Source organism: Delphinapterus leucas, chromosome 18, assembly GCF_059928025.1.
Source record: "Delphinapterus leucas isolate spDelLeu-1000000601 "Yukka" chromosome 18, BTC_Dleu_Yukka2, whole genome shotgun sequence".
Classification (NCBI taxonomy): Eukaryota; Metazoa; Chordata; class Mammalia; order Artiodactyla; family Monodontidae; genus Delphinapterus; species Delphinapterus leucas.
This window is the reverse complement of record NC_143146.1, coordinates 68,110,378-68,126,510: the sequence shown is the minus strand read 5'-3', so window position 1 is coordinate 68,126,510 and position 16,133 is coordinate 68,110,378. Positions and strand designations below refer to the sequence as shown.

At 33.4% G+C, this 16,133-nt stretch overlaps 1 protein-coding gene across 1 annotated transcript in view; it reads left to right on the top strand.

The window, feature by feature from the left end:
* Positions 1-16,133, top strand: part of NBEA (neurobeachin) — a 620,750-nt gene that overhangs the window by 128,295 nt on the left and 476,322 nt on the right. Inside the window, exons 12-13 of the mRNA XM_022574654.2 lie at positions 7,116-7,268; positions 9,211-9,379. Coding sequence (XP_022430362.2) covers positions 7,116-7,268; positions 9,211-9,379 — 322 coding nt within the window. The remainder of the gene's footprint in view (positions 1-7,115; positions 7,269-9,210; positions 9,380-16,133) is intronic.

Below are 16,133 nucleotides of genomic sequence, written 5' to 3'. Positions count from 1 at the left end.
TGATGTCTAATGACGTTGAGCATCTTTTCATGTACTTATTGGCTATTTGTATACTTTTTTGAGAAATGTTTATTACAAAGACCATTTTAAAAAACTATGGTATTTCTTTTTATTATTGAGTTGTTGGAGATTTTTAGTCTATATGCTAAACCTTTATTAGATATAAGATTTGCAAAGATAGTCTTCCATTCTGTGGATCACTTTATGTCTTAATTTGCATTTCACTGTTGACAAATTAAGTTGAGCATTTTCATATATTTATCTTCCTTTTGGTTGTGCTCTTTTGCTAAATACCTGTTCAGAGTATTTACCCTTTTTCATTTGGGTTGTCCATTATTTTCTTATTGATTCATGGGAATTCTGTATATATCCTGGATATGAGTCCTTATTGGATATGTATCACAAATATCTCTTCCTCTGTGACTTGCCTTTTCACACTCTTAATCATCAAATGCTTTTTATGCATTATTTGAGATAATTATTATGCTTCTACATCTTTTTCTTAGTTTAGTGAGTTACATTAGCTGATTTTCAAAATAAAATATTCTTTATTTCTGGAATCCTGTGTAGTCTTAGATCCATTCCCATTCTAGTCCTTATGCTTCTCTTAAAATGGCTTATATCAGGCGTCCCTGGTGGCGCAGTGGTTGAGAGTCCGCCTGCCGATGCAGGGGACATGGGTTTGTGCCCCGGTCCGGGAAGATCCCACGTGCCGCGGAGTGGCTGGGCCCGTGAGCCATGGCCGCTGAGCCTGCACATCCGGAGCCTGTGCTCCGCAACGACGGGAGAGGCCACAACAGTGAGAGGCCCGCGTACCGCGGAAAAAAAAAAAAAAAAAAAAAAAGGCTTATATCAATGTCACTAATAGCCTTCATATTCTTAAATCTTATGATTCTCAAGTCTTCATCTTATTTGACTTAGCAACATTTTAGTTTAACATTCTTTCCTTCTTGAAATGCTTTCTTTAATTGTATTTTGTGACAGCATTCTTTCTTTGCTTTCTTCCTACCTCCTTGGCCTCCTTTAAGTCTCTCCTAGTAGTTCCTCCTCTTCTTCCTAAAATTCTAAAGACTGTGGTGTCCTGGTGCTTAATCCTGGAAACCTTTTCACTTTTCTGTTTGCACTTTAATTAAGCTTACTATTCCCTTAGTTTTCCTTATTCTGCAAATACTCATTATTCTCAAATGTGTATATCCAACTACAGCCTCTCCTTTGAATTCAGTTCCACTTGGATGTTTAATAAGCTTCACAGATCTAAATTATCCAAACTGTTACTTTTGACTTTCCTTTCAAATCCTTCGTCCTTTACTCTTCTCTGTCTTAGTTACTAGCATTACCATTCAACAAGTAGTTTAGACCAAAAATGTTCATTCTTTTTGACTCTTCTTTTTCATGCACCAAATTCATACTGGCAGCAAATTATGTTGTCTTAGTATCAAAACATATCCAGAATCAATGACTAGTTCCTACTTAGTACTCTACTCCTTTCTATGCCCATTGATACCATCTTTATTCAAACCATCATCATCTTTCACCACTAGTTAGTTACTCACAGTCCATTTTTTGCTTGCAGTCAGACTAGTCCTTTGAAAATGTGCCAGATCTTACTAGTCCATCCTTCTCAAAGTACATTTATGTCTCTTACCTCTGACATCATCCCTTACCATTCTCATTCTTTCTTTCTCTGTTGCAGCCACACTGACCATTCTAAGGCCTCTTTGCAGACCTTTCCCTTAAAAACTAAAATAGTAAGCATGTGCTCTTCTCAGTTCTTGTGCATTTTCTTTTCACATTGCTTTGGTAATTCTTTTTGTAGGTATCCACATGGGTTGTTTCTACACTTCATTGAGGATTTTGCTTATGACACCTTATCAGAGAAGTCTTCCTTGATCACTCTAAGTAGGATAGTACTCCTTTGATAACCATCAATGACTGTTTCCCTACTCTGCTCATTTTTTATGGCATCAGTCTGACATTTTTTTAAACTTATTTTCTGCCTCCTTCCACTAGAATGTAGGCCTCAGCTTCATGAAAGCAGGGACATTTTTTTCTTACCTTATTGCTGTATCTTCTACCTAAAAGTGTGCCTGCTTCAATAAATATTTGTTGAATTGAATTAAATAAATAAAAAGGACTTACATAGTTATTACATAAAGGAATACCTTTTTCATTTTTCTTAGATTGATGTTCACCCGTTTAATTTTTAAATAATCATCTGTCAGGTGAGTAGTATAGATAATAAGGTTCCATTTTTATTTTATCATCAACTAATAACAAGTTAATGGTTAACTGTCACTTAGCTTTATCTCCTTGTCTTGGAAGATATAAATTAGTTATCAAAGAAGGTAGTCTAATGAGAGGCCATCTTATTCATCATGTTTAGACTGTTTCACGAAAAAACTTTTAAGGTATTTTTGTTTTGTTTTATGTTGCCAAAATATAAATTTGAAGAAAACTTAGAGGTAATTTGATGCATTCAGTAGTTTTTGTTGTGGTTAATAAAAAAATGATTCAAATAGCTTAAACATTAAGGAAATAGGCTTGCTAATGTAACTGGAAATCTAGTGATAGATGGCTTATCGGTCATAGTCCTGGTAGGAAACAGATGTCATGCTCAAACTTGGTTACTGAGAGGAGTTTAATGCAAGGCTCTTCACAAGTTGTGAGCATTGTTAAGGGAAGTCAGCAAAGTTTGAAGAGATGAGAGGAATGAGTGTTTAGCATAACTCAAATAGAAAGTTACTGTAACTATAGGAGAAGTGTACCTGATTAGAGTGTGGTCTTTGATAAAGGAATATAGAAAGGAATATAGTATACTCACCTGAAGGGGTGAAGCCAAGGAGATGAATGCCCCAAACTTCATTTTCTTTCTATCCTTTAATTTCCTGCTGGAGTCTCTAACTAGTCAAACCCAACTGGAAGCCAACAGACAAGGGAGCATCCCAAGCACAGAAATAGGATAGGGAAGGTTGGAAAGTGGATCAGTGCGGCCAGCCAAACATATCCAGTAAGTTGGACTTCAGGGTTTGGTTGTCTCAGTCTCAATTATGTCATCAGAGACCCGGGTTTTTTCTGTATGTCTGTTCTGCTACCTATAGTCATGATTTTATGCTATAGCTGTTATTCTTTGTGGTCATACAAGGTTGCCAGGCCGACTTGGTGCTACAAGCCTTCACATCCGGGTGGAGAGAGAGAGAGCTCCTTTCTCCCAGTTACTGAACAAGATCCTTCCCTCCAATTTGACTAGTCAGCTTAGGTCTTGGTCTACTTTGAACCTAATATTATCATGAAAATTTTTATGCTCCATATCTGAGCTAATCATTGTCTGCCCCTGCCAAACAACAACAACACACACACATAAGTGATTCACGTTGGATTAGGCTATTGAGAGCTCAATCTTGGTGTCCTGGGAGGAGCAAAATGGATACTACTTTATGATATACCTCTAACTAATTGACATAATTTCCCACAATTTGCTTAATATATAATGCATATTATATATATATATACATATATATACATATATATGTATATATATATATAATGTTTTCTGTAATAAAAATGAACATTTATGACAATCCATTCTGTTGTGGTCTGCTCTAAGTGTGGGAAAGACCTCTTTTTACTGAGTAGCAATTTCTCTCTGTAACATCCATTGCTCCTATTCGGTTTAATTACTTCAGGAGTAGATGTTATAATATAATTGTTTTTTCTAGCTTCTCAGATTATGCTTCCAAATATGTTTAGTCACCCCTCATATAGTACTTCTCGCAAATTATGTATTCAGTTACCATACAAAAGTAATGTCATATAGTTTAAATTCCAGAGCTTGTATTCTACAGATTTATAACTATAAATTATCCAAGTATATCTCTTTTTAAAATAGCTTTGCTTGAGAAAATGAAAGCAAATCTCAAAATAAACAAATATTTTCAAGCAATCAATCAAAGTAAACACATTAAAACAAAATTGAATGTCCTTCTTCCACCCTCTTCTAATCTGTGTTATATCTTATCTGTTCTGTTCTTAATTTATTCTTGAATTTGACATGAATTCAGTTAAACATTTACTGAGGAATTATGGCAGATACCAGATGGATAAAAGATGAATAAGATAGTATCCTTTTTTATATAAGGAAAGAAAGATATGTGAATAACAGTTACACAAAGCAGAAGGAATAAGTACTACGTACTTATAGGTAAAGGTAACATGCTATTGAAGAGAACATTCATTTTATGCCTGGTAGAATTTTGAGTGGGCTAATAAAAAAATACAATTTTAGAAAAATGTTTCCTGAAGGTCAATTTTATAATGAAAAACTGCTACACAACAGCATTAATTGCTATGAAAAATAAATTGACATTTTATTTTAGTAATATGGAAGGCCTCATGTGATGCTTCTAGCATATCTTTTAATAACATGGAGAAAGTTAAAACTGGTTTCCAGATTATGAATTAGTTCCTCAAATGATTATGTTCATAGTGGTCAATCTGATTTTATATCACTTTAGTGTTTTTATAAACACATGACAGTTTTTATAGGGCAAAATCTGATCGCTAAGACTATTTAGGAACAGGTTCTTACTGTTCTATTTCAGGGTTTTAGGCATAAAAGTAGACTGTATCAGATAATATTATTGAAATCATTATTACTGAATAAAAATAAAATGTATAAGATAAGCTATGTGAAATTATAACCAGTGAAGGAGATGGCTGAAGCTTTAAATAACCATTGCTCTTAATTTTATTCCCCTAAACATGAATAAAATAAAATATTTTAGAATTTAAAAGCAGTATTATTTTTTATTAAAGTTCTTTTAAAATGAGTGACCAATCTGCTTTATTTTAACTCAAATATTTATTTGTCTTTGTCCTCCTCCCCCCCTTGTAATAACAGTTATTTGTTAGGATCATTTCCTCCATCTTATGAAATGTTCATGTAAAGTTATGCTGTAAGGCTAGGTTTGAATTTTGTTGGACTATTGCTGATCTACTCACTGCTGGTGTTTTGTCAAACACATAGACTACTAATACAAAAGCATTGCAAGCCTTATTCAAACTAGCTTAAATGCCACCTTCTCAGTAAAACCTCTTTTAACCTCCCTTCTACAAATTTTCTATTCACTTCATGTTCTTTTCATACACTTGTTATATTTAACATGTTACATATTTTACCTTTTTAGTTTATTTATTGTATATCCTTGTCTTCTCTTAGAATGTAAGTCTATGTGGGCAGGTTTGTTTTTTTTTTTTTCAGTTTTCTTAACTACTCTTTCCACAGTGCCAAGGAGAGTACCTGGCAAACAATAAGTGCTCAACATGCATATTTTCTGAATGGCTAAATGAAAAGCATTGAGCTGTACCTTTAAGGGAAATGCAATGGATGCAAGGGTTTTACAAGTTAAAGGAGCATGATAGAGAAAGCAGGTGAAGCAGTCTGGCGTGCGTGAGAAATTGGCCCAAAGAAATACTTTGTTTGACTCAGTGAAAAGTTTTTAAATTTTATTTTGTTTAGGTACCTTAAGCAGTCCTCACTATTCTTTATTGTCTCCTGTCCTATTCATACATTATTGTTAAATTCCTGCATATTGTAGTCATTTGAGTTTGTTACTCCTTATGTAGAAGTATGAAAAAAATGCATGGCATGTTTAGGTCAAATTTATTGAGTTGCCCTTTTTAAGAGCATGATGAATGTAAGCAAATCATATGGGAAGTAAAATTGGTAAGAGAATTTAGTCGCTTTTAGACCTTAATTATCCTCTACTGATATTTGGAATCAATCATAGAGGTAAAGATGTGATGTGACCTGTGCTTTAGGGTTGAGTGTAGGGGGTTCTTTAGGGAGGATAGTGATACTATAAAAAGTATCATAGCCGACGAAAAAAACCGATTTGCATAGGAAGATATATTTTTTGATATTTGAGTTTGAATTACTAGTTTTTATGAAGAGCATTTTCTCTGTAATATTTTCATCTGAGATTATACTCTAGTGTAACATGTCCAGTTAAAATATAATGCAAGCCTCATATGCTATTTAAAATTTTCTGGTAAGAAGCAACAGGTGAAATTAATTTTAATAATATATATTTTTTAAACTAGTATATCCAAAATATTATCACTGCAACATAGACTCAACAACAACAACAAAAATAATAGTTATTTTGCATTGTTTTTTCATTCTAAATCTTCAAAATCCAGTGCATACATACTTACAGCACCTATCACTTAGGTCTAGCCACATGTCAAAGGCTCAGTAGACACCTATGGCTAGTGGCTACTGTATTGGACAGTGCAGCTTGAAGGTTTGGTTTGAATTTTGGAAGGTTTGTTGTTTATCTAAATACCATTGGTGATAGGTTACATACTGTGATGACACTTGAAAATTCTAGATGAGAGTACTCAGCCTAGAGATAATGTTATATTAAGCCGTGGAAGCATAAAATATCATCTAGGAAGAGTGTATTTATGAAGAGAAGACCAAAGAAATAATCTTCAGCAGTTTCCATCTTTTAAGCAAAAGACACTGAGGAGTCTGAGGGTCATGAAAGCCAAAGGGGGACAGTATTTCCAGGGAAGTGAGATCCTCTTTTTCAGGTACTATGGATTTGAAAGGTTGGGAATGTTTTATATTAAGCAGGATGCATTGCATTTGTCAATGTGCAACTCATTTTTATCTTTTGGAAGAAATGATTCATTGGAATGGTAGGCTCAATTTATTTTCACTTTCGTTTGGAGCTAGTGAAAGCACTTCTCTTTCCCATTGTCTTTGTGTGTGTGTGTGTGTGTGTGTGTGTGTATTATCATGATAGTAATTCTACTCCATTTTAATTTTCTAAGATCTTTTCTTGTTAGTCAATTTCTAAACAAATGGAATGAAACCATTCTTATCCATAACTTATTTTATTTCTTTAGCTTGAGTTGAGAGTGGCATTGTTCAACCTGAGCTATTATTTATCTATAGTTGTCCTAGAATGGGCCACAAATAACAAACTATTATTTAGAGAATTATCTTAAAATCTTAGGTTTCTAAACATAATTAAAATTTGAATAGCAGAGAAAGTATAAAAAGTTATATCTGTATATTTTCAGCTTGAATTTCTGCTTTCTTTCTTTAGTCATCAAGAGTTCATATCACTAGAGCTGTCCTGGAGCAATTTTTATCCTTTGCAAAATACCTTGATGGTTTATCTCATGGAGCACCTTTGCTGAAGCAGCTTTGTGATCACATTTTATTCAACCCAGCCATCTGGATACATATACCTGCAAAGGTATACATTTTAATCTCATTCATTTTATTTTAGTGTAATGTTATAAATTATAAATTACAGTTATTGGATCTAAACTATCCAGTAGAAAGCATTTGTTTTTTTCAGTTTATTTTACAGTCAGTTTGAAGCAGTTATATTAGGTAGTATTAGAAATCAAAACAGTAAATATGTAAATATTAAAATAAATAAAACTGTAGTTAAAAATTTTTTTCTTATGGGGTGATGAGAAAGTTCTGGAACTAAATAATAGTAATTGTTGCTTAAAAAATGTTGAAGCTGTACTTCTTACCCTATACAAAGGTGAAACCCACTTAGATTTAAGACCTAAATTTGAGAGGTAAACTATAAAGCTAATAGGAGAAATCGTTGAAAGATACCTTTGCAGTTTGGGGATAGCCCAAAAGTTCTTAAGTAAGACCTTCAAAACCTCTCTTTTTATGGGGAAAATTAGTGCATTAGATGATATCAAAATTAAAGATTTTGTTAAATGATCTTCAGAGACAATGTCAATAAATAGATGATAGATTAGGAGGTTTTTTTACAATGTCAAAAATTATCGAGGCAAGAGGAAGACATTGAATATGAACCTAAAATTAGATATTAGTATTGCACAAATGTTAAATTTACTGAGTGGAGGAATTGTATTATGCTCTATTTAGGAGAAGGTCCTTATTCTTAGGAGATTTACATTGAAGTAGTTAGTGGTGAAGTGTCTGAATGTCAGCAGCTTCCTTTCAAACGTTAGTCAAAATATATTTATACATCTATATCTGTAATATAATAGAGAGAAATAAAGCAGATGTGGAAAAATATTAACAGTTGATAAATCTATTATGATAGTTACATAACTTTTTTGTTTGAAAATTTTCAAAATAAAAAGTTGGAGAAAATAGCAATTAATAACATTCAGAATGTACAGGGAACTCTTGAAAATCAACACTAAAAAGATAAAAAAAATTAGGCTAGATGTAATGGCTGCATTCTGAAGTCATTAGATGTGATTCATACCTTTCCAAGAAAGAGAATCTGGTACACTGATTATTAAGACTAGGAAAAGAAAAAATAGCATGTAACTATTTCATGATAATTGTCATCATTGTGACGAAAATTCCTTGTATTGTGAGCATAGAGTTTTTATCATGAGTTTTTATCAATATTTTTATCTTTTAAAAAATATTTTTTAAAAGAAATTTATACATAAATTTTTTTTAGATATAAACATAAAATTTTTAATATTTTGCATACCTAAATTTAGCCTCCTTATATTCTGGTAGAAATCAGTAATGAGGGACATTTTCATGAATTTGAGCTGCATTTTATAATTTTCAAATCTCCCACATAACTTTGAAGTTCTAATTTTTATTATGGTTTGTCATTTTAATTATTGTGCTAAAACGCAAACGTGAAGTTTGTTCACTCTTTAAACATGGTGTTTAAACTTATCATCTGTATATTTACATGCTATAATCTGATAATGTGGCAATAGGTAAGAAAATTTGAAATTACATGAACTTTTAGGATCTATGACAACAATATATATATTTTTTCCAAATATGATACAGCTGGCTGATGTCAGGTTCGGTTCCTTTGAACTGCTGCAGTGTACTTTGATTCAGGGCTTTAGTCTAGTTGGCCTTTTAAATAATTTAATCTTCCTATTGGATAATTTCAATGGAACTATTGAATCATTTAAAATTATTTTATTATTAATAACTATTAGATTACCTTTAGTAAAATTTTATTATAATGTGTTGATTCCAGATTATTTTCTTTTTATAATATAAATAACACTTAATAAATAGTTATATTTCACCTCGTAATAAATGGTTCTTTCTTGGCCTTTAATGATTTATGTTTAAATTAGAATAGAATGTATATTTGTAATATAAACACTTGAGGCATTTTAAATTTATTTTAATGCTTTGTTAATATTCTGTACTAGGTTCAGCTTTCCCTATACACTTATTTGTCTGCTGAATTTATTGGAACTGCTACCATTTACACCACCATACGCAGAGTAGGAACGGTATTACAACTAATGCATACCCTAAAATATTACTACTGGGTCATTAATCCTGCCGACAGTAGTGGCATTGCACCCAAAGGTTTAGGTAAGTACAATGCTTCTACGTTGTCTGTACTATGATTGTTCTATATCCTAAGTACTATTATAGTGAACAGATGTGCATGGTTATGAAATTAACACTGAGCTATTGTCTTTCTTGTGTAGTAGACTGGTATATTGAGAGTTTTTTGTGATAAAGAAGAAGCTTATAGCTTTCGTATTAAGTTTTTGGAATAAAGACAGGTGAAAATAAATAATATTGTACCTTTTAGCCTATATGGTTGTTGTGATATAATCATAATATTAAAAACAGATGAATGATATTGCTCATGGCCAGTGTGTTCTAATACAGTCATTTAAACATTTTGAGATTGTTGCCTTCCTTTGTATTTTTACCCCAAACTTCATTCTTTGTTCTAAGTAAAGTAGAAACTAATTAATTCTTCAGTGCATTGTGTTGTTTTAAAAATATTGCCGATTTTCCTAATTATATAAAAAATACATGCTCATTATAGAAAATAAAATAATATGGAAGAAAAAAATTGTTCATAACCCAAACCCCAGGAGTAATCACTGTTACAAGTTGGGTGTGTGATCTTCCACTATTTCTCATTGCATAAATATGTGAAATATATTAACTCTTATACAGAATTCAGGTTTTCTTTTCTTTTTCTTGGATCTACATAGTAATCTAAGAGGATACACCACTTAACGTGTTTCCAAAATTTTGATCCTATGAATAATGCAGTGATCTATTTCTTTGTGTATACTTATTCCCCTCCATCTTTGATTTGTTTACAGTTACTGAGAAAGGGTGTCCTGATAAATATTGTGAATTTTTTCAGAAGTATTGTACTAGCTTACAATTTCACCAGTGGTATGTTAGTGTGCTTTTTTCTCGGCATACTCATAATAGCAATTACCATTTTATAAAAATCTGTTTGATAGGGTAAAATAACATTTTACTATTCTAATATTCATTTATTAGCTTACATTGTCTTTCATTTTACTGATGGCCTTTTAAAATTGTGTTATTCACACTTGGGTTTATATTCTGTCATTTATGTTTTTTTCCCATTGCTTTTAGACTTAAGAATGCCTAAAATTAACTGAATACTTAACATGAGTTAGAATCTATGCTAAGCACCCTACATGTTAATTTTGTTTAATCATTTACATGTAGTGTATTTATATATATATATATACATATTTACACATACACATAGGGCTATATCTATATACAACTACATTGCTAATATCACTCCCATTTTGCATTTTAGGAAACTGAAAGTTGGTACAAAGTAACAGAACTAAAATTTGAATCATGTCTGCCTGACTCAGAGCCCTAGTTTTTACAATTACACTCTGATAGAGTTTTCTCTACTCTAGATAAATCATACGTTCACAAATATTTATTTCTGCTTCAAAAAATTAATTTCTAATTTACAGAAAAGTTGCAAGAATTGTACAAAGCATTCTTATATACCCCCACCGTATTTCCCAATATTTTATATCTTACCATTTACATTTTACCATTTTATTTCTGTGTAAATATAAACATGTATATAAACATATACATTTTTTTCTGAATAAATTATAGGTATGATGCCCTATTTCTCCTAAATACTTTAATATTTATTTCCTAAAAGGTAAGGGCACTCTCTTGAGTTAATGAAGAGCAACCATTAAAATCAGGTAATTAACATTAATACAATACTAGCATCTCATACAAAGCTCCCATTCAAATTTAACCCATTTTACCAATAATATCCATTCTAGAAAAAAAAGTCTTTCTTCTTTCTCTGAATCACAGTCGAGGATCATGCGTGACATTTGGTTGCCTTGTCACTGTAATATTCTTCGATGAGAATACTTATTTTAGTATTTCCTTGTCTTCCATGGCCTTGACATTTTTGAAGAATACAATTTTTTAGAATGTCGTTTAATCTGCATTTATTTGATATTTGCTCATGATAATTTAGGTTTTTCATTTTTAGAAGGAATCACACAGAAGTCATAACAATTCTGTCTCAATGTTATCATTACAAGAGGCACGTGATGTTGAGTTGTCTTATTATTTTACTAGTGATGTTAACTTTTGGTGTCTGCCAGGGTTCTTTACTGTAAAATTCCACTTTCTCCTCTGTAATCTTAAGTATCTGGTGGAGAAATACATTGAGACTATATAAACACCCTGTTCTTCAACAAACTTTTGCCCACTGGCTTTAGTTCATTGACTCTTGTCAGAATTGATCTTTACTGTGATGGCTGCCAAATGGCGACATTTTCTGAGATATTTATTAGTTTGGATTCTGCGGTGACAAAGAAGTTGTTTTTCTCTTCCATTTACTAATTTATTTGTTCATTTCTTAGTGTCAGTGTAAATTTCATGGATTCCTGTTTAATTTGGTATTATATCAACAGTTGGCACACTTCCTCTGCGAAGGGCCAGGCAGTAAAAATTTAGGCTTAGGGAGCCATAGATCTCCACTGTAAGTGGTCAGCTCTGAACTGTATTGCAAAAACACCCACAGACAGTACGTAAGTGAATGGCTGTGGTTTGTTCCGGTGAAACTTAAAGAAAAAACAGTGGCTGCATGGATTTAGTGTAGAGGCTATCCCCTGAGTTGTATCCTTATTTATTTTGATGTTCAAGTTGTACCGGATTTGGCCAATAGGAGCCCCTTCACATGAGTCTTGGGTCTTTATGACAAACGTCCATAACTTTTTTGTACTTCCTTGCTTTCTGGTGTAGGATATTTTTGGTTCATCTTTTATTTTCCTTATCTCAGAAGCCCTGGTTTGTTTTGTAGATATGGTTTTAAGAAACCAAGATCTGGGTGATAGGTGTGCTTATTGTGTTTATTGCTCTTTGGGTATCATTGCTTCTAGGCATTCTTGTTGGACAGATCTAGGAAATATAAGCTTAAATGCAAATACATATATATGTATATGCATACATCTAAACTGATCTATCTGTATTAATAACCATGAGTTCACACAAGTATATTCAATCCCAATCCAAAACCACATGGCTCAGTCTAGCCTCAAATTGATTATTTTTACAACTTTCTTCCTTCAATATTTAGAAATCTGGCTACCATTATCTTTAATAGTTTTTAATATATTTACTTATTCTACTTTATGAAACCCACATTCTTACCCATGCACCATCACCTTCGAAGCTTTGACATCGCCAGTTGGCTCTGACCATCTTCGGTTCTGACATAAAATGGTCCTTTTCACCTCCTTGGCCCTTATTGTTTCTTTACCACTGACCATACTACTGGCCTCTGTTGTCTCCTCACCCTGACCCTGAAAATCCTGCCAGACTTAGTTGCCTCCTTGGCCCTTTCCAGCCCCTTATGTCTCCTTGGCCTCTGCTGCTTCCGCAGGTCCCCGTGCCCTTGGGTCCCACTGGCTCTGGCTATCTCAAGGAGAGGGGAGGGAAGAAAACAAATAAATATAATTTTTAAAAAACTGACGAAGTGGAAGAGTATTTCTTTTTCTTTTTCTTTTCATTGAATTTTATACTTTTTTAAAAAGTTTAAAAAATTTTTTTAATTGAGGTATACTTGATAATTAACATATTAGGTTTGGGTGTATAATGTAATGATTTGATATTTGTATACATTGAGAAATGATCACCACAATAATTCAGTCTGTCACTGTACATCGTTAAATTTGTTTATTTTTTTTCTTGTGATAGGAACTTTTAAAATTTAGTCTCTTAGCAACTTTCAAATATGCAATACAGAATTATTATCTGCAGTAATCATGTTGTACATTACATGCCCCTGATGTATCATTTCTTTTTCTTTATGGTTTAATTTATTCTTTTTAATCTATCTTTTAATTAATTTGTTCTCTTTAATCTTTTTGTTTTGTTTTGTTTTGTTTTGTTTTGTTTGCGGTACGCGGGCCTCTCACTGTTATGGCCTCTTCTGTTGCGGAGCACAGGCTCCGGACGCGCAGGCTCAGCGGCCATGGCCCACGGGCCCAGCTGCTCTGCGGCACGTGGGATCTTCGCGGGCCGGGGCACGAACCCGTGTCCCCTGCATCGGCAGGCAGACTCCCAACCACTGTGCCACCAGGGAAGCCCCTGTTCTCTTTAATCCTTCTGATTTAACTTTTCAATCTATCTGAAATTAATTTTTTTATTTAGTGGAATGTGAGGTTTTGAAACACTTAGTTTTCTATATTACAATTTTTTCAATACTAATTTGACCTAAATAATGCTTTCTTTTAACAACATTTTAAAGATAATATGTACTACACTAGCTTTTCATAGAAGTATTATGCATGTGTGCACTAACCTTGAGAAGTAGAATCTTTTTCCTTTGACTGTGATTTCACACTTTTGTCTCTGAAATTTTCTTTTTTATTTTTACATCTTTATTGGAGTATAATTGCTTTACAATGGTGTGTTAGTTTATGCTTTATAACAAAGTGAATCAGTTATACATATACATATGTTCCCATATCTCTTCCCTTTTGCATCTCCCTCCCTCCCACCCTCACTATCCCACCCAACTAGGTGGTCACAAAGCACCGAGCTGATCTCCCTGTGCTATGCGGCTGCTTCCCACTAGCTATCTATTTTACGTTTGGTAGTGTATATATGTCCATGCCACTCTCTCACTTTGTCACAGCTTACCCTTCCCCCTCCCCATATCCTTAACTCCATTCTCTAGTAGGTCTGTGTCTTTATTCCTGTCTTACCCCTAGGCTCTTCATGACATTTTTTTTTTTTCTTAAATTCCATATTTATGTGTTAGCATACGGTATTTGTCTTTCTCTTTCTGACTTACTTCACTCTGTATGACAGACTCTAGGACCATCCACCTCATTACAAATAGCTCAATTTTGTTTCTTTCTATGGCTGAGTAATATTCCATTGTATATATGTGCCACATCTTCTTTATTCATTCATCCGATGATGGACACTTAGGTTGTTTCCATCTCCTGGCTATTGTAAATAGGGCTGCAATGAACATTTTGGTACATGACTCTTTTTGAATTATGGTCTTCTCAGGGTATATGCCCAGTAGTGGGATTGCTGGGTCATATGGTAGTTCTATTTGTAGTTTTTCAAGGAACCTCCATACTGTTCTCCATAGTGGCTGTACCAATTCACATTCCCATCAGCAGTGCAAGAGTGTTCCCTTTTCTCCACACCCTCTCCAGCATTTATTGTTTCTAGATTATTTGATGATGGCCATTCTGACTGGTGTGAGATGATATCTCATTGTAGTTTTGATTTGCATTTCTCTAACGATTAATGATGTTGAGCATTCTTTCATGTGTTTGTTGGCAGTCTGTATATCTTCTTTGGAGAAATGTCTATTTAGGTCTTCTGCCCATTTTTGGATTGGGTTGTTTGGTTTTTTGTTATTGTACTGCATGAGCTGCTTATAAATTTTGGAGATTAATCCTTTGTCAGTTGCTTAATTTGTAAATATTTTTTCCTATTTTGAGGGTTGTCTTTTTGTTGTGTTTATGGTTTCCTTTGCTGTGCAAAAGCTTTAAAGTTTCATTAGGTTCCATTTGTTTGTTTTTATTTCCATTTCTCTAGGAGGTGGGTCAAAAAGGATCTTGCTGTGATTTATGTCATAGAGTCTTCTGCCTATGTCTTCCTCTAAGAGTTTGATAGTTTCTGGCCTTACATTTAGGTCTTTAATCCATTTTGAGCTTATTTTTGTGTATGGTGTTAGGGAGTGATCTAATCTCATACTTTTACATGTACCTGTCCAGTTTTCCCAGCACCACTTATTGAAGAGGCTGTCCTTTCTCCACTGTACATTCCTGCCTCCTTTATGAAAGATAAGGTAACCATATGTGCGTGGGTTTATCTCTGGGCTTTCTATCCTGTTCCATTGATCTATATTTCTGTTTTTGTGCCAGTACCATACTGTCTTGATTACTGTAGCTTTGTAGTATAGTCTGAAGTCAGGAAGCCTGATTCCTCCAGCTCCATTTTTCGTTCTCAAGATTGCTTTGGCTATTCGGGGTCTTTTGTGTTTCCATACAAATTGTGAAATTTTTTGTTCTAGTTCTGTGAAAAATGCCATTGGTAGTTTGATAGGGATTGCATTGAATCTGTAGATTGCTTTGGGTAGTAGAGTCATTTTCACAATGTTGATTCTTCCAATCCAAGAACATGGTATATCTCTCCATCTATTTGTATCATCTTTAATTTCTTTCATCAGTGTCTTATAATTTTCTGCATAGAGGTCTTTTGTCTCCTTAGGTGGGATTATTCCTAGATATTTTATTCTTTTTGTTGCAATGGTAAATGGGAGTGTTTTCTTGATTTCACTTTCAGATTTTTCATCACTAGTGTATAGGAATGCCAGACACTTCTGTGCATTAATTTTGTATCCTGCTACTTTACCAAATTCATTGATTAGCTCTAGTAGTTTTCTGGTAGCATCTTTAGGATTCTCTATGTATAGTATCACGTCATCTGCAAACAGTGACAGCTTTACTTCTTCTTTTCCAATATGGATTCCTTTTATTTCCTTTTCTTCTCTGATTGCTGTGGCTAAAACTTCCAAAACTATGTTGAATAAGAGTGGTGAGAGTGGGCAACCTTGTCTTGTTCCTGATCTTAGTGGAAATGCTTTCAGTTTTTCACCATTGAGGACGATGTTGGCTGTGGGTTTGTCATATATGGCCTTTATTATGTTGAGGAAAGTTCCCTCTATGCCTACTTTCTGCAGGATTTTTTTATCATAAATGGGTGTTTAATTTTGTCGAAAGCTTTCTCTGCATCTACTGAGATGATCATATGGTTTTTC